We start from the raw sequence: 20,105 nt of genomic DNA, 5'->3' as shown, positions 1-20,105 counted from the left end.
GGCTCCTAACTGCTCACCTGCTTGCCTGCCTGATTGCCCCTAACTGGCCCCCTTGCCAGCCTGGTCGCCCCTCACTGCCCCCCTCTGCCGGCCTGGTCACCTCTCACTGTGCCCTTGCCGGCCTGATCACCCTTAACTGCCCCCGCTGCTGGCCTGGTCACCCCAAGCTGCCCCCCCTGCTGGCCAGGTCGCCCCTCACTGGTCACCCCACACAGCCTGGTGTTGAGTCGTTTGGTCGACCCCCACTAACCTCCCTGCCAGTCTGGTTGCCTCACGCAGCCTGGTACTCAGTCATTTGGTCGTCCTTCACTAACCCCCCTGCCAGACTTGTCGCCCCACTCAGCCTGCTTGGTTGTCCGTTTGGTTGTTTCAGATGTGACAGCCCCTGGCTCTCTCTATATATATTTTGTTGTTGTTGTTATTGAATTAGAGCATGATTAATAGACTGCTGCATTAGGCAGGGTATAAAGTGGGATTTGTCATGCCCAGATTTCAGGATCCCCAAAAGACCACCAGGGAGCCAGCCGTGTCCAATGCAAAAGCAAAGAGTCTTTTATTCAAACCTGGGTCTGGCTCCCCTACCCTCCTTTCTGACACAGCAGCAGGTGGCAGAGAGAGACCTAGCTCGGTGTGAAGAGGAGTTTTATAGGTGGGTGGAGTAAGGGCAGGAGAGAGGACTGTGGGCCCTGCCAATTGGCCAGGCACAAGTCGGTGTCTCGTTACACAGGATGTGGTCATATCGATGGTGTGCACTTCCCTTGATTGTCATTGGTTAGTTTAGAGAAATCCTGGGTGTGGCTAGCAGAGGCTTGGGCTTCCGGGAAGAAGCCTTGCTGAGCACATGGCTCTGCCCAAAAATGGAGGAACCAGGGTAAGATGGAGGGCGTAGTCCTCGCCCTTTCAGGATTCAAAGTGACATTGATATAGAAAGGAAGACTGTGAAAGTGTTACTGGAGGAAGATGAGACCTTGATTCTTGTCTTGTGTTTTGTGCTGAGTTCCAAGCATGTCAAACCGACCACAAGTTTGACATGTTTGCTGTAAGCACTCCTAATAGCCTCAGCGCCAAGAATTAGAAAAGTAGGGAAGTACGAGTTACTGACTACTGCTTGATGTCTTTAAGACATTTGAACCTGCCAAGAGAGGTAATGAAAGTGTGGATAATCAGGAAGAACCTACAATAGAAATGCTTTTGTTAGTGTTAGATATATATATATATATATAAATAAAAAGGTTAATATGCTAAGTGTCCTTCCCACTGTCTGACCGGTCACTATGACGCACACTGACCACCAGGGGCAGACACTCAACACAGGAACTGCTGTGACGTGCACTTGCCATTTACAGAGACATGGTAGTGCAGACCTGGCGCCCACAAAGCAACACTTGGCTTTCCCCAAGGGGAACACAGGCGCTGCCACCTGGAGCAACAGGCCACCAAGTCGCAGCCAACGCTGCCAGGATCCCATGGCGCAAAATGCGGCCTACAGCCAGCCCAACCCAGAAACGGTGGCTATGGGCGCCGGGTAATGACATCACATAGCAACGCCCAGCTTCCTCTCCCTAGCGACTAGGCTGCAGTTTCTTCAGCCCAGGAACACGACTTGCTTTATAACCAGGTGCAAACATTTCACACTAACCAAATGTCTGGAGCGTTTTCCCGTGCCTCATCTCATTTGATCCTCACAGAAGTCCTGGAGTAGGTAGGTAGGAGACTCAGAGGAATCCTATTTCCTTTTCATTAGTCGGAAAACGGAATTTAGAAAGCTTAGAAACTTGACCCGACTGAAAAGAAGTAAGAAATGGTGGACCTTGAAAATGACTTTAGATTTTCTCACTGTGCAGAATATAGTCAAACACTGCTACAGTTAAACGTTTTACCCTTTGTTCTCCCTGCGTGATCTACAATAATAATGTACTTGTTGATATTTACTGCTGTTTTGCTGACAATTACCTGAAAGAGAAGTTGGGGTGCTTCACTGGGCTGGAAAAAGTTTAGCTACATCAGAAAGTAGGTCTCATTAAGCAAGTTTATTCTCTATATATAAATGGCTAAGTTGACTCACGCATGCACGATACATATAAAGTTCTTGCTGGCTCCAATCACGTGTGTTTTGATCTGTCAAAACTGTTGCCTAATAACAAACAAGGCACTAGTAGTCATTGTACTCTTCATGGTCACATACTTGGGGGGGAAAAAAAGGTTTCATGTAAGAATCTTTGGTGAAACAGTAAGAATTATTTTTATTAAATCCCAACCCTTGAGTATACATGTTTATAATCTGTGTGAGAAAATAGGAGGTAAATATAAAGCACTTTTGCTGCAAACTTAAGTATGAAGGTTGCCTTATGGAAAACTACCTATGCAAATGTTTGAGTTATGAACTGAATTATCCACTTTTTTCATGGAACACTGTGATCTGACAAGCTATAAACACTTGGATATTTGACAGACATTATCTCAAAAATGAGTTAAGTGAATACAGGAATACAACTGATAGTATTTGTTGTCAATGATAAAATTTGAGCCTTCAAGTGAAAATTTTGAAAAACTTGGCATCATGATCTTATAGCTTCCCAGACTTAAAGACTCTTCTGGATGAGATTGGTGGTAATATTAATGAATAGAATAAGAGTACAAAAAATTTATGATTTTTAGGGCCTATCCTTTATTAAAATTTTATGTAGTGTCCAAGAAGAATATTGACAACTATCTGAAATAGCTGTTAAAATACTACTTTTCCAAATACACATCTGTGTGAGGCTGGACACTTTTCATATACTTCAATAAAACAACCTATAGCAGCAGATTGAAAGCAGCAACACATTTGAGAATCCAGATGTCTTCTATTAAGCCAGATAATAAAGAGATATTAAAATTTAAAGCAGTGTAATTCTCCTATATTAGTTTCTGTTGCAGTTTTGGAAAATATAGTTATTTTTCATTAAGCTATGTTATCCTATATAATAAAACCCTTATATGCAAATCTACTGAAAGGAGGACTACAGGTTGCTATGATGTGCACTGAGGTCGCTATGATGTGCACTGACCACCAGGGGGCAGATGCTCAATGCAGGAGCTGCCCCCTGGTGGTCAGTGTGCTCCCACAAGGGGAGTGCCGCTCAGCCAGAAGCTGGGCTCAAGGCTGGCGAGTGCAGTGGTGATGGCGGCAGCGGCAGCGATAGGATGTCCAACTGCTGGACCGCAAGAGGGCACAGGCCAGGCTGAGGGACCCCCCCACCCACCCACCTCAGTGCACAAATGTTGTGCACTGGGCCGCTAGTTTATAATAATGTATCATAGGTTCTTTATTGTGTGTGTGGATTTTTTTTAGTGAATTAATATTTTTACATTTTTTAAATTTTTAATATAGTAAATATCAGTAGATACAATCTACACCTCATTGGGGTCCTCATTAATTTTAAAGAGTGTAATTGGGTCTGAGTCAACAAAATTGGAAAATTTCTGCAGTAGCATTTGCCACTGGTACGTGAATATTTGTTTAAAGATTGGTCATCCCCTCTTCTCCTTGAATCAGGTTTACTAGAAGCAACCAGGATGTTTAGATGAAAGATTGACCAGGACTGCTGATTAGGAAATGGATTTTGAGAACTTCAAGAGAGAGTAGGTGTAATGCAGCCAGAGGAAACATTCTGATATTAGCTTTGAGGCTTTCAAAATTGCTTTATAGCCCAAATCACATAAGAGTTAGAAGTAACGGGGAGTAGATAGAAATGTGTGTTTATTCAACTAAGACTTTATTTGGTTTATTCTATTACTTTGACTGCACAACCCCCTGTGGGCCAACAAGCCACTTCTGGACACAGCCACAAAAAATGTCTCTCTTAGCTGCAATCACAGAAGATACTAGCAAAGCAGTCTTTGTTGTAAAACACTAACTGATGAACAATTCAGTGCTTAACTCTGTATAAGGCATCTCTCATCTTTCATTCTGAAATACAAATTAAAATACTTTTCCTATGTTTGTTATCCAGTTTTGTTTTTTCTTTTGTAAATTGTCTGTTTATATCTTTGGACTCTTTTGAGGCCTTGTTCTTATCAATTTATATCTGTATATGCTCTTAATAAATCAAAATCTCTGTATATTAAAGATTACTAACCTTTCCTCTATCACAGTGATTAAAAATGTTCCTTCTAAGTTGTTCTGTCTTTAATTTTGTGGACTTAAAAAATGAATATTGCCCTAACTCGTTTGGCTCAGCAGATAGAGCATTGGCCTGCAGACGGAAGGGTTCCAGTTTCAATTCCAGTCAAGGGCATGTACCTTGGTTGCGGGCACATCCCCAGTGGGAGGTGTGTAGGAGGCAGCTGATCGATGTTTCTCTCATTGATGTTTCTGACTCTCTATTCCTCTCCCTTCCTCTCTGTAAAAAAATCAATAAAATATATATTTTTAAAAATGAATATTGTTCCCCTCCCCCACTGCTGTCCTCAGATTATAAGTGCTTTGTGGAAATGTTGGATAACTGTATGATATTTTCTTATGAGGAAGACCCTACTCTGTTTAATCATTCCCCTATTCTATCTGTTTAGTTTTTTCTATGTCTTTACTGTTTTAAACAATGCTGCACTATATATGGTATCCATGCTTTTTTTTTTTAGTCTCCATTTAGAATATTTTCATATAATATCTTCCTAGAGAAAGAATTCAGTATACAGGTACATTATTAATGCATGGTGGATTAGTTTATTTCAGATACAAAACTCTAGACACTGTTAGCTGTTGGCTCTGGTGTTTCTAAAAGCAGCCATTTGATTACTTGTAGGACTCTGGTATATATATAGTTCCAGCACTGGGCTTTGGGACCACACTTGGCAAGTCCAGTGATTCCAAAATACCTCCACTGGGCTTTGTGAGGGGTTGGCCAACTTTTCTATAAAGGGTCAAGATAATAAATATTTTAGGCTTTGTGTGCCACATGATGCCTATACAGCTACTCAGCTCTCAACTCAGCTACTCCACTGGAGTGCAAAAGCAGCCAGAGATTGTGTCAGTGAATGGTTGGGTCTGTGTCCCAATAAAAGTTTATTTATGGACAATGAAATTTGAATTTCAGGTAATTTTTATGTGTCACAAAATATTCTTGTTCTTTGTTTTTCCAATTATTTAAAACTATAAAATATGTTCTTAACTTGCAAGCCATACCAAAATAGGCAGTGGGCTGGATATGGCCTGTGAGCCATGGTTTGGCAATAGGCTATGTCATTGGTGACTTGGTAACAGGCATTTATTATATTGGGATCTCTGGATCTACTGCAGTGATATGGTAAATTTATCAAGAAAGCCCTTACTTTCAGAATGTGTCTGATAACTACCTTTCATATTTTGTATTTCAGCTGGAGTTAACCGAATTTCATATTGGCCTGCTGATCCAGAAATAAGTTTGCTTTCTGAGACTTCTACTTCTGAAGATGCAAAGTTAGATGCCAAAGCAGTGGAAAGATTGAAATCAAACAGTAGGGCCCATGTGTGTGTCTTGCTTCAGCCTTTGGTGTGTTGTATGATGCAATTTGTAGAAGAAACCTCTTATAAATGTGACTTTATTCAAAAAATGGCAAAAACATTTCCAGATACTAACATTGACTTTTATTCCAAATGTAGACAAGAAAGAATAAAAGAATATGAACTGTTATTTTTTGTTTCAAATGAAGAACTACATAAGCAGATTCTGATGACTATAGGTTTGGAGAATCTATGTGAAAATCCATACTTTAGCAATCTAAGGCAAAACATGAAAGACCTTATTCTACTTTTGGCCACAGTAGCTTCCAGTGTTCCCATCTGTAAACACTACGGATTTTATTGTGACAAGACTGAACAGAGTAATGAAATTCACAATCAGAGTTTGCCACAAGAAATTGCAAGGCACTGCATGGTTCAGGCCAGGTTATTGGCATATCGAACTGGTAAGTTATATGCTGAGTTCATGAATTGGGGTTTATCAGTTGGTTGTATTTATCTCAGAAGTAAAGGGATTCATCTCATCTATGGTAGAACTCATTTATTCTGATACTGAGTTTTGCTGGTCATATGTACAACATATAGAAATTAGTGAGACCCTTGAGTAGACAACTCTTCCTCAGAATGGTTTTAGGATTCCTTGTGGCCTTATAATTTGGTGCTACATGCCCTGATTATCTAGGCCCTTCTTTCTGCTTCTTGTTTTTATCATTTCACTGTTCATTGATCCCTCCACTAGAGATGGAACAAAAAGAGAGAGGGAACCAAGTCGTTTATTTTTGTTAACTCTTCAATATTTTATATGTATTCAATATTAATAAAAACTTTAAAAATCTTTACAATATATAAATTCAAAATAACTAACAGAATCAAAGTAAAAGAATATTGGCATATTTTTTCCAATTGCTAATTAGTATGTCACAAGTAGAGAAATCAAACATTTTTACTTTTTTAAAGTTATGCATGGCCATATATGTGAAAACAAAAAATATTTCCTGGGGATTTTCTTTATTGTAATAAAAGATAGCATCTCTATTCCCAACTATAGAATACTGTTTTTACATCTTATCAGATGTAAAATATTTCAAAGTAGAAGAGTCATCACTTTTTAAAATGCAACTTGGAAATAAGGAAAAAAAATGCAAGCAGGAGGAGCAATAGAGTAAGATTTGATGAGTGGAATATAGTAAAAAAATTTTATTTATCTCAGGAAAGAAGGTAAACAGAAAGTCTTCAGAAAAGGTTCAGTCGTGGCTCAGTTGGTTTAGCATCGACCAAGAGATCGCTGTTTGATTCCTCGTCAGGGCACATGTCCAGGTTGTGCGCTCGATCCCCAGAAGGCGGTGTGCAGGAGGCAGCCAATTGATGTTTCTCTCATCTATGTTTCTATCTCTCTATCCCTTTCCCTTCCTCTCTCTCCAAAAATGAATAAATACATTTTTTTGAAAGAAAGGGTTCCTATAAATTTCACTGGCCTGCAATGTATTCTAAACAAAGACCATAGGTCAAAGTAATTTCAGTAGAATGGAAGCTCTCATCTGGCAGCGTATCAGAATCTCTGAAATTTTATTAAAAAACAAATGTTCACATTTCAATCCAGACTAAACCAAGTCCCTAAGGGTATGGCCAAGGCTTGTAAGTTTTTAAAGTTCTGCAAGGAACTTTGACATGCAGCCGGTTTAATAAGCACTCAATTCTTATTAAGGAATTTGATATTAGCTCAGCTGGAGTGGCGCAGTTGGTTGGAGCATAGTCCTATGCACGGAAAGGTTGCTGGTTCGATTCCCTGTCAGGGCACATACATGGCTTGAGGGTTCGATTCCCAGTTGGGGCACATACAGAAGGCAGTGGATTGATGTTTCTCCCTCACATCGATCCTTCTCTTTCTTCCCCCTCTTCCCCTTCCTTCCTTTTTCTAAGGGTGTCCTTGGGTGAGGATTAAAAAAAGAGAACTCTGGGTGGTGAGCTCAGAGGTTAGCAGGGGTGGGCAAACTTTTTGACTCGAGGGCCACAATGGGTTCTTAAGCTGGACCGGAGGGCCGGAACAAAAGCATGGATGGAGTGTTTGTGTGAACTAATATAAATTCAAAGTAAACATCATTACATAAAAGGGTACGGTCTTTTTTTTTTTTAGTTTTATTCATTTCAAACGGGCCGGATCCGGCCCGCGGGCCGTAGTTTGCCCACGGCTGGGTTAGAGCAAGTGCCAGTGCTTGACCAAAGGATCACAGGTTGGATTCCAGTCAAGGGCATGTACCTGGTTTGTAGGTTTGATCACTGGCCCCTGTCAGGGCACATGGGGAGGGAACCAATTGAAGAGTTAGGAAGCCATTACATCCCATCTACCTGGTTTAAGTGTGATTTTTTTAAATCGCTTTTTTGGGGTCCTGCTTTCCCATTAGACTAAGCATTTTCTAAAGCTGAAGATTATACCTTCCTCCTGAACCACAATGTTGATGACAAAAGTAGGTTGGAGTAGCCAAGGGAGTTTAATGTTTCAAACTATAACTCATTGGTTCTCAACTTTTAACAGAGGGAATGCTTATGAGAAATACGGATTCCTCTGTCTTTCCGCTTTCCATGGAGAGGTTGATTTAGGGCATTTCCATGGGAGGCAGGAGGCTGCCTTTATAACAAGCAGCTGGTGATTCTGACACAAGTGGCCTGTAGACCACATGAGCAGACTCTGACAAGACCACAGAACTGGGAGCTAAAGTAACCATGCCTGCGTTCTAGAACCCTAGTTAATCTGACTCTTAGTGTTCAGAGTCTCGGGAATTTGGAAGTTGACCATTCCTTCAAAAGTGTACATGAAGACACTGAATGACTAGAGCAATTTCTGTAAAAATTACAGACATGAAAAGCTTTTTGAGAAATGACCTAATCTGTCAGCCAACGTTAGGGCTGAGTGAAATCTACTCAATCTAATATAGATGAAATTTCATTTTGATTTTAACATATGCAAAGTAAAGACGATCCTCGTGGTGTGACTAACCTCAGATAGGCAATAGAGTTGCATTGCTGGTGGAAAGGCCCCTCTTGACAAGGTTTAGTTTGTCCCCAAATGGAAGCAAAAGTGGCTCCTGAGTTTAAAAAACAACATGAAAATTACTCAATGTAGATGGTCGCAAAAGTAGGCTCTTAATCTGAAGAATTTCTATTTCAGTTTTTTATTTTTTGTTTCAGATTTATGCATGTATTAAGTATAATTTTACTTCCAATATAGGTTTTGTAGACAAATATACTCTTATGTTTATGAGTTCTGTCACTTGCCTTAGAAATGATCATAAAGCCATAATTATGTTCTTTCCCCTCATGCTTTATTCTAAAGGTCTATTTAGGTTACACCCAAATCCCTTTTATGACAGTTCCCACTCTAGAGTAAGCCCTCCTCCTCCCGTGCACTCTGTTCCTTAGCATTGTATTACATTTCTGCACAGCACAGCACAGAGGTGTGTCCTTGTCCCTGTCTTCCTTCCTCATCAGACAGACTGTACGTTTCATGAATATAAGGACTTCTGTTTTCCTCAGCACTGTATAGTCGGGCACTCAATGAAGGGAAATGTTTCTTATGAAATTCTTAATGTCAACGGAGGGGTAGAGGAAAGGCAAAGTAGGTTAGGTTCAGATGGCTAAATTTTAGTCACTTAATTTCTTTGCCTGTTTTCTCATCTAAAATAGGAAATTTTATATGCTTTACTGTTAGGGTAAAAAATGAGGCAATGAGTAAAACGTGCTTAAAATAAATTATGCAAATGCTGTATAAGATAATTTTAAAAACCTGAGTTTGCTTTAACTAAAGTTGGAGAATTTTATTGTAGTATCATAACTTTCAAAAATTATTTATGAGGCATCCTAATTTTTAATACATAGGTGAAATAAAGTTTCTGTAGACTTTTATTTAAAAAGTTAAGTATTTAAATGTTATCACTGGAAGGATTACTTGTAAGGAAATTATAGAATGAAGCCACAATTTCATTTAATCCTCACCAATATGAAAATGTTCTAGCCCAAGATCATAGATGATTGTTATTTTGTGTAAATGTACCTACTTCACTATATTCGTCTCTTATTAAGAGTTTGATAAATACTATGGTTTTCATAATTACTGTATAATTTTCTTAGAAATTTGTACTCACCCTTGTATTAGTAGGAGGAAAAAGTCAACCCTTTATGTGTAGAATTTCTCTTTTGGTTTTAAAATTTTGTTTCATATTAATGGTTTTAAGAAATACAGCTTTATTTATTGCCAACATTTTGGTTCTGCAGGAAAATTATAGTCTCAAAATTGATTTAGAAATGAGCATCATGTAATTAATTGGGCTATCCTACCTCCCCAAAGGCAAATTATGAAGGTCAGGGAAAGGACAACATAGTGTTCAAATCAAAATCCCCTTCAGCCCATAAATATTTATTTATTTATTTTTAAATATATATATTTTATTGATTTTTTACAGAGAGGAAGGGAGAGAGATAGTCAGAAACATCAATGAGAGAGAAACATCGATCAGCTGCCTCCTGCACATCTCCTACCGGGGATGTGCCCGCAACGCAGGTACATGCCCTTGACCGGAATCGAACCTGGGACCCTTCAGTCCGCAGGCTGACGCTCTAACCACTGAGCCAAACCGGTTTCGGCTTTATTTATGTTTGTATTATACATCTGAACATTTTTCATAGCAAGAACATTTGCATGAAATGTATTTTTCATGATTTAGAGTATTAAAATTTCTAGAAGACAGACTTGATTTTTGTGTGACTGTTTATTACATTAAATCCATTAGTTCAGAAATTTGTTTTTCAAACAATTTTATCATCCGTTAGAAATAGTCATTTAGAAACTGACTTGTTGGTGGAGAATCAGCAGTTACACTCAGTTCTGGTTAGAGCTCTGAAGTGACCTGATCCTGGACACTGCCATTGTAATGATCTCCACATAAAGATCACGTGTGACTGGGCTGGTAGTGACAGTGTCTAGTTATTTAGTATCTACTTCCCATATTGCATGCTTAAAAGTATTTATTTTAGTGGTTTTCTATAATTTGTGAAATGTCAAGAATTGCTGCTACATTTAGAAACTATGTTTCAATAAATATGTGTATATTATTTTTAGAAAAATACAGTTCTGACACTAAGAAATCATTGATTTTTTACTGTGTTAAATTCCATTTATCTTTCAGAGGATCATAAAATAGGAGTTGGAGCAGTCATTTGGGCAGAAAAAAAATCTGTAAGTATTAAACTAATTGTTTAAACATTTAACTTTGATTTTCTTTAAATATATTTCAACCTTAAATACATTATTTTGTTGACCCATAGGCATTAATATTTTATATTGGTGATTTTATGTCCTGTAAGCATTTCTTTATTCCCACAACAATTTTATGGATAGATTCATTTATTTAGCAGACATTTGTTAAACACCTTCTATAGGTTGTCACTGTGCCACAGTGTACCGGGAGAGTTAAAGACCACATTTCCTGCCCTTCATGGCCTTCTGTAATCTATTCATACAGACGGAGAAGTGAAAGAGTCTGGTATGCAAGAGTGATTATAACATGATACCATGAAAGCTCAGAGGATCAACCTTAACTGCTTGGAGAAATGAGTAAAATATTCTTGGAGGCAATAAAATGTTATTTGTCTTGAAGAATGAATAGGAATTTACCAGGCAGAGCAAGTTCGTGAGAGTAGGACAGTGGTTCTCAACCTTCCTAATGCCGTGGCCCTTTAATACAGTTCCTCATGTTGTGGTGACCCCAACCATAAAATTATTTTCGTTGCTACTTCATAACTAATTTTGCTACTGTTATGAATCGTAATGTAAATATCTGATATGCAGGATGTATTTTCATTGATACAATTTGAACATAATTAAAGCATAGTGATTGATCACAAAAACAATATTTAATTACATATGTGTTTTCCGATGGTCTTAGGCGACCCCTGAGAAAGGTTCGTTCGACCCCCAAAGGGGTTGCGACCCACAGGTTGAGAACTGCTGGACTAGGAGGATAGCATGCAGAGGTGAGGGGTGTGAGAGGGAGTTGGGAAATGGAAGTGATTTGGCATGTTGGAGTACAGAGTCTTATGCTTAATAGTGTGGCAGAGGAAATTGGTCTTGACCCTGAAGAACTCTGTATTCCATGTAGAGAGTTTGGACTTTATCCTTTAGATAGTGGAATACACTAGCACAGTGCTAAGTAGCGGAAATAAAAGACAAGCCACATATTAAATTGTAAATGTTATAGAAGCCATGTTTAGAAAAGGGTGAATTAATTTTAAGAATATATTTTGATCTAATCTATCCATTAATATCATTTCAACATGTAATCCATATAAAAGATTATTAATGACTTGCACAGAGGGCCAAGAGAGTGCCACAGTGGCTTCCAGAGGGAGGGTCAGGTGAAGCACACAGGGAGGAGATGTCTGTTTACAAACCAAGGCAAGAAGTCTTATAGGAAACCAGCCCTGCCATTGACGGTGGACTGCAGAGCTTTGAGTAGATCTAAGACGGCGGTGGAGTAGGTGGAAGCTAAACTCCCCTCCTCCCAGGACCAAATTAGACTTATAACCAAACTATATAAGAATCACCCTGAATAACCAACTGAAGATGAGCCGAAGGAAGACCTTATAACCAAGGACTCACAGGAGAGCCCATGTTGAGACTGGTGGGAAGAGTGGAGACACAAAAAGGGGCAGCAGCCGAGGTTCTGGAGGGATATCTCAGCTCCGTGAGGGGCAGTTCTCCTGAGAAGCGTGGGGTCTACACCCGTCGCTGGGCTCCCCAGGCTAGAGCACCAGAGCTGAGAAGAGGCACCCAGAGTCCTGGCCGTTGTGGCTCAGTGATTAGAGCTTCAGTCCTCACCCCAAAGAGTCGTAGTTTCGAATCCTGGTCAAGGGCACATACCTGGGTTTCAGGGTTGATCCCCAGCCCCACTTGGGGCACATGCAGGAAGCAACCAATCGATGGTCTCTTTCACATAGATGTTTCTCTCCCTCCACCCTTCCTCCTCTCCACTCTCTCTAAAAATAAATGGGAAAAATATCCTCAGGTGAGGATTAACCAAAAAATAAAAATAAATTAAATAGAGGCACCCACATAACGTCTGGCTGTGGAAAGCTCCAGGGTTTCTGTTCACTGGGGAGAGATGGCTGGAGATACAGGTACCCTCTTAAAGGGCCAATGCATAAAACGTCATTCACAGTGACAAGTCCCATGAGGAGAGTGGGGTTAGTGGCTTTGGGGAGGGAGCTGAAGGGACAGCCACCAGAATCCCTGTGTTGAATCATTCGCCTATACACGTGGTCGGAAAATTGTGGCTCTCGAGCCACCTGCGGCTCTTTGGCCCCTTGAGTGTGGCTCTTCCTAAGCCTTAGGAGTACCCTAATTAAGTTAATATCAGTGTACCTACCTATATAGTTTAAGTTTAAAAAATTTGGCTCTCAAAAGAAATTTCAATCCTTGTACTGTTGATATTTGGCTCTGTTGACTAATGAGTTTCCCAACCACCGGCCTATACCACAGATGCCATCTTTCTTTTTTAAAAAAATTGTTTTATTGCTTAAAGTATTACAAAGAGTATTATATATGTCTCCTTTTTTTTCCTCCCCTTGACCTTCCCCTTAGCCTTCCATACCCCCCAGTATCTTGTGTTTATTGGTTATGCTTATATGCATGTTGGCCAGCAGGCCTTGATTGGGCGATTGGGACCTGCGGGCTGGGGCAGCTCCTGCATTGAGCGTCTGCCCCCTGGTGGTCAGTGCACGTCATAGCTGGTTGTTCCACTGTCCAGTCGATTTGTATGTTATGCTTTTATATGTATAGACTCGAGGCCCAGTGCACGAAATTCATGCATGGGAGGGGGTCCCCTCAGCCCAGCCTGTACCCTCTCCAATCCGTGATCCCTCTCACAATTCAGGACTGCTGGCTCCTAATTGCTCACCTGCCTGCCTGCCTGATTGCCCCTATCCACTGGCCTGGTTGCTCCAACGGCCCCGCTCTGTCAGCCTGGTCATCCCTAATTGCCCCCCGCCCCCAGCAGCCTGGTCGCCCCTTACTGCCCCCCTGCTGGCCTGGTCACCCCATGCAGCCTGCTGCTCAGTCCTTTGGTCATCCCTCACTAACCCCCTTTGCTGCCTGGTAACCCACTCAGCCTTTTCAGTTGTCCATTCGATTGTTTCAGATGTGATGCCCCCTGGCTCTTTATATATAGAGATAGTACCAGAAGTCCTAGCTACAGCAGTCAGACAAGAAGCACAAATAAAAGGCATCCAAATTGGAGAGGAAGAAGTAAAACTTATTATTTGTGGATGACATGATACTGTATACAGAGAACTCTAAAGATTCCACCAAAACACTACTAGAACTGATAGATGAATTCAATAAAGTAAAAGCATACAAAATAAATATCCAGAAATCAGTTGCATTTTATATGCCAATAATGAACTAGGAAACTAAGAAAACAATCCCATTCATAATGGCTTCAAAAAGAATAAAACAGGGGTCCTCAAACTTTTTAAACAGGGGGCCAGTTCACTGTCCCTCAGACCGTTGGAGGGCCCGACTATAGTTTAAAAAAAACTATGAACAAATTCCTATGCACACTGCACATATCTTATTTTGAAGTAAAAAAACAAAACGGGAACAAATACAATATTTGTATTTGCATGTGGCCCGTGGGCCGTAGTTTGAGGACCCCTGGAATAAAATATTTAGGAATAAGGACCTGTATTCAGAAAATTGTAAGACACTGAAGAAAGAAATTGAAGAAGATACAAATAAGTGGAAGTATATACTATGTTCATGGATAGGAAGAATGAACATCATTAAAATATCCATATTACCCAAAGCAATCTGTAGATTCAGTGCAATTCCTATTAAGATACCAATGGTGCCCTGACCGGTTTGGCTCAGTAGATAGAGCGGCGGCCTACAGACTCAAAGATACCAATGGTATATTTCACAGAGCTAGAGCAAATATGCCAAAAATGTATATGGAACCACAAAAGACCCCAAATAGCAATAGCAGTCTTAAGAGAGAGAAAAAAAGAAAGTTGGAGGAATCACACTACATGATATCACGCTACACTACAAGGCCATAGTAATAAAAAAAAAAACACATGGTACTGGCATAAAAGCAAACATAGGTCAATAGAACAGAATAGAGAGCCTAGAAATAAATCCAGGCCTTTATAGTCAATTAGTATTTTACAAAGGAGGCAAGAACATACAATGGGGTAAAGATAGTCTATTGAATAAATGATGTTGGGAATATTAGACTCATCCAAAAAAAAATAAAATAAAACTAGCCCACCCAGCAAATGGAGGAAAAGGAGCTAGGATCAGAAAAGACTTCAGGAAGGAGATAATAGTTAAGGAAAAAAAAATTCTTGGAACACATAGGAATTAAACTGCCCGGATATGAATCCTGGCTCCATCACCTACTGGCTATATGATCGTGGGCAATGTACTTAGCCTCGATTTTCTCATCTTTAAAATAGAAATGATAAGCCCAGCTGGCCTGGCTCAGTGTTTGAGTGTCAATTTATGAACCAGGAAGTTGTGGTTTGATTCCCAGTCAGGGCACATGCCAGGGCTGCAGGCTCAATCCCCAGTATGGGGCATGCAGGAGGCAGCCAATCAATGATTCTCTCTCATCATTGATGTTTTTATCTTTCCCTCTCCTTCCTCTCTGAAATAAATAACCATATTTTTAAAATAGGGATAATAATATTTGTATGGATCTCACAGACTTCTCATGAGAAATCAATGGAATAATCCCAACAAGTATTAGAACAGTGCTGGCATATAATAGCAGCTTAATAAATGTTAGCTATTATTATTTGGGATGTCTCAAAGAATGGGTAGGATTTTCATAATTGGAAGAAGAAGTTTATAACTGAAAATAATAAATAATTAAAGTTATAATGAAGCTGAAAAAACACCTAGCCCACCTTCTTACATCATACACAATAAACTCAAAATGGATTAAAGACTTAAATGTTAGACTTGAAACCATAAAAATTCTAGAAAATAACATAGGCTGTAAAAGCTCAAGCATTTCTCATAGCGATATTTTTTTTCTGATATATCTACTCAGGCAAGGGAAACAAAAGAAAATACAAATAAATGCAGCTATATCAAACTAAAACGTTTTTGCACAGCAAAGGAAACTATCAACAAAATGAAAAGACAACCCACTGAATTGGAGAACATATACACTGATATATCTGTTAAGGGGTTAATATCCAAAATTTATAAAGAACTAAAAATCTCAATACCAAAAAACCCCCAAACAATCCAATTAAAAAATGGGCAAAGGACCTGAATAGATACTTCTCCAGGAGGACATAGAGATGGTCAATAGACATATGAGAAGATGCTCAATGTCACTAAATATCAGAGAAATGCAAATTAAAATCACAAAGAGATATCACCTCACACCTGTCAGAATGACTATCATCAATAAATCAAACAAGTGTTGGTGAGGATGTGGAGAAAAGGGAACCCTTGTGCACTGTTGGTGGGAATGTAGACTGGTGCAGTGTGGAGTTACCTCAAAAAATAAAAATGTAATTATTACCCAACAATCCTGCTTCTGTGAATATTTCCAAAGAAAATTGAAACACTACTTCAAAGGAATATATGCACACGTGTGTTCATTGCAGTGTCATTTACAACAGTCAAGATTTGGAAATAGCTAAGTGTTCATCAGCACATGAGTGGATAATAGAGACAGACGCACAGAGCTGGCTGACAAATGTCAAGGGAGGGGATTTTGGGGGGTGGAGGGATTGTGCAAAAAAGAGAAAGAACTTGTGGACACAAATGTCAGTGTGGTGATTGCCTATGGAGGGGATGCGGGGGGAGATGGAGTAGGGTATAGGGAGGATAAATGTTGATGGAAGGAGACTTGATTTGGGGTGATGAACACACAGTACAGTATACAGATGATGTGTTGTACAATTGGTCATCTGAAACCTGTATAATTTTGTTAACCAGTGTCAACATCAATACATTTAATTTTTAAAAGTTTTTTTTAAAAAATGTTTTCATTGATTATTTAGAGAAAGAAGAAAGGAGAGATAGAGAGATGGAAACCTCAACGAGAGAAACATCGATCGGCCATCTCCTGCGCGCTCCCTACTGGGGATTGAGCCTGCAACCTGGGCATGTGCCTTGACCAGGAATCAAACTGGGGGCCTTTTGGTTCATGGGTCAACACTCAACCACTGAACCACATAGGCCAGGCTTAAAAGGTTTTTTTAAATAAGATTTTTAATAAAATATCCTGCATTTGGGGCACTACAGTCTTCAAAATATTGTGTGTGTTTTACACTTACCACACCTTTCAGTTCAGACTAACCACACATGGCTGCTGCTAACCATATTGGATAGTGTAATCCACGAATCTTTTTTTTTTTAATTCCCTACCTGAGATATTTTTTCCATTGATTTTTAGAGAGAGTAGAAAGGAGGGAGGGAGGAAGGGCGAGAAAGAGATTGGCTGTCTCCGCATATACCTGACGGGCCAGGGATCAAACCTGCAACCCAGGTACATCCCCTTGACCAGGAATTGAACCCATGAACCGTGGGTGCAAGACCGACACTCTAAGCACTGAGCAACAGTGGCCAGGCCAATCCAAGAATCTTTTAAGACAGGAAATAGGGGCACTCATATAAAATATGATGAGGGCTTAGAATTATGGGGATGGGTTAGGAGAGCACAGAATCAAGAGATAGTTCTTAGTAATTATGTGTAGGAGCCTAAATTTTGTTTCCATAGACTTTATAGCAAGTAATTTGACTATTTGCCTGGATGTTTCATAAATCCTTTAAGTTCATCGTAGCCAGTAAGTACATCTAGTATTTTCCCTGCTAACCTATTTCTTCATCAGTGGTCACCATCCCATTCCTTCTAATGCCACACATTCAATTAATCACCAGATACTGTGGGCTCCACCTTCAAAATATCTCTTAACTCTACTCAGCTGTTAAAACCTACTAGATAGGTTCCTCTACCAAAAACTTCATAGTGGCCGAAACCGGTTTGGCTCGGTGGATAGAGCGTCGGCCTGCGGATTGAAAGGTCCTGGGTTCGATTCCGGTCAAGGGCATGTACCTGGGTTGCGGGCACTTCCCCAGTGGGGGATGTGCAGGAGGCAGCTGATCGGTGTTTCTCTCTCATCGATGTTTCTAACTCTCTATCTCTCTCCCTTCCTCTCTGTAAAAAATCAATAAAATATATTTAAAAAAAAAAAACTTCATAGTGTTCTGTACAGCTCATTTGTATCACTCATCACAGTTAAAATTATGCGTCCAGTTTCTTATCATCTCTAGATTGTAAGGTTCACACGATGTCAGGAATTACCTGTCTTGTTTGTATGAATGCTCAGCAGCTTCTAGCTTAAGATCTGAGTGTTCTTGACTACTTTGTGGAGAATTTAAGTTTCCTTTCAAATTACCTATAGTGTACACAGCATGGTAAAGTGCAAAGATGTGGGTTTGGAGTCAACCTGAGCTTGAATTTCACGTGTTAGTTAATAGTTTTGTGACCCTGGCTTCAGTTTTCTTATCCATGAAATGGGAATAATGGTAGTACTGCTGTTCTCTGGGTTGCGGAAATTGATTAAATGAAATAATACATATAAAACTCAGCATGATGCCCTAACCTGTTTGGCTCAGTGGATAGAGCATCGGCCTGCGGACTGAAGGGTCCCAGGTTCGATTCTGGTCAAGGGCGTGTACCTTGGTTGCGGGCACATCCCCAGTAGGGGGTGTGCAGGAGGCAGCTGATCGATGTTTCTCTCTCATTGTTTCTAACTCTCTATCCCTCTTCCTTCCTCTCTGTAAAAAAATCAATAAAATATATTTAAAAAAAATAAAACTCAGCATGATGTTGACAGTAAGTACTCAATAATAATTTGTTATTAATGAGATTTATTTATAAGCTTTTGTGTGCTCACTGTAACTGATTTTCATCATGCTACTACAGTGATGAGTCTGTTGATACTTTCACATGAGTAATTATATTGAAATTTAGTGAGGTTTATTATAGCATATTCCACATTACTATAAATACTTGTGATTTATAAAATATTTCACTCTAATAATTGATAAAACATTCATATTAATACCTATATGCCATTGACCAGGAGAAATAAAGAAGAACCAGTGAAATAAGAAGTCCTATGATAATACATACACATATAATAGGGGCTCAATAATTATTGAAGATTATAAGAAACTGAAATTTTTATTTTCCAACTATATCATATTGGCACATTTTTAACCCAACAACAGAAATTGCTCAAAATATGTTTTTAAATTTCTGGCTTGCTAACCAGTAACAGCACAGAGCATATAAGAAATTAACAGTCATTTACTGAGTAACTCTTAATATGCAAAGCACTCTAATAGGTGTACTCTAAGAGATAAAGAAAGAAGAAAGCATGATTTCTGTTTTCCAGCATCTTATAACCTGTTCTAGGAGAGCTGTCTGAATCAAATGAAACAATTGGTGAATTAGACAAGCTAGTATTTAATTAACTGCTAAAACCAATTCTGCCTTGAGATTATATGTTAGAAAGCTGATCAGCCTTCTTGAAATTTAGCTTTGATAAGACCACACTGCAGTTGGAGGACTTAATATTATATTTTTTGATGGTTCAGTTTTTCATAGAAAATTGAATTCATTATACAAAGTATGATACTAAACTGCCTTTTCAGACTGTTGAAAACTAAGTTTTGTTGGTTTGCTCCCTTTCGTAGCAAAATTGCGATGGGACAGGCATGATGTACTTCATAGGATGTGGTTATAATGCTTTTCCTGTTGGATCTGAGTATGCTGACTTCCCAAACATGGATGACAAACAGAAAGACAGAGAAATAAGAAAATTCAGATACATTGTCCATGCGGAACAGAATGCCTTGACCTTTAGGTATGAAATTCCTTTGCATTTTCATTAAAATGTAGCAAGGGCTAGTTGAAATTGAACCCACAACCTTTTGGTTTATGGGACAATGCTCCAAGCAACTGAGCCACCCGGCCAGGGCTGAATTTAGCTTACTTTTAGCTGCAATTTATTTCCTTTTTAAAATTTTTATTATTCCAAGAAATACTCTTTAGAAGTATAACCTTGGCTATACTTGGTCTTTGCTGCCTGACCTGAGGCCATCATCAGAGATACTGTGGGCAGATTTATTGAGCAATCTTTTTTTCCTCCTCATTCCCTATTCTCTAATATAAAATGGCATGAAGTGTATTCTTAGGGTCTTGTATATTTCTGGAATGTAAGCTGTCCTTTGTTTTCAAATTCTAAAGCACATATTTTGTTATTATGAATATATAGATTTTATTATGAACTAAATTGCTTTAACATAGTTTTTGTTAGAGGTTATAACTGGCATTACCTCCTCCTCTGATGTTAATTTAGATTATTTCTACAAACATTTCTCAGCATTAACCATGAAGGGGGTGATCTTAGGGTATTCAAAACTGAATAAAATATTGCTCCTATCCTTAAGAGCTTGTAACACAGTATGTGATACAGGGAATGTGATAGTGCATTCACCCAACCCAAGTGCTGTCAAAATTCATGGGCTGCTATGGATGGA

At 39.3% G+C, this 20,105-nt stretch overlaps 1 protein-coding gene and 1 long non-coding RNA gene across 2 annotated transcripts in view; one reads left to right on the top strand and one right to left on the bottom strand.

The window, feature by feature from the left end:
- Nucleotides 1-20,105, top strand: part of CDADC1 (cytidine and dCMP deaminase domain containing 1) — a 66,898-nt gene that overhangs the window by 22,954 nt on the left and 23,839 nt on the right. The window contains exons 5-7 of the mRNA XM_006761236.2: nucleotides 5,359-5,928; nucleotides 10,663-10,712; nucleotides 19,260-19,429. Coding sequence (XP_006761299.2) covers nucleotides 5,359-5,928; nucleotides 10,663-10,712; nucleotides 19,260-19,429 — 790 coding nt within the window. The remainder of the gene's footprint in view (nucleotides 1-5,358; nucleotides 5,929-10,662; nucleotides 10,713-19,259; nucleotides 19,430-20,105) is intronic.
- LOC107182719 lies at nucleotides 746-19,431 on the bottom strand. The gene is made up of 3 exons (XR_001513452.1): nucleotides 19,371-19,431; nucleotides 8,457-8,460; nucleotides 746-757 (listed from the first exon to the last, which is right to left on the bottom strand). It is a non-coding gene; the product is annotated as an uncharacterized LOC107182719 (long non-coding RNA).

The sequence above is a fragment of the Myotis davidii genome, unplaced genomic scaffold (genome assembly GCF_000327345.1).
Source record: "Myotis davidii unplaced genomic scaffold, ASM32734v1 scaffold577, whole genome shotgun sequence".
NCBI classification, from domain to species: Eukaryota; Metazoa; Chordata; class Mammalia; order Chiroptera; family Vespertilionidae; genus Myotis; species Myotis davidii.
The sequence above is the reverse complement of the archived record's forward strand: the minus strand, read 5'-3'. Positions and strand labels throughout refer to the sequence as shown.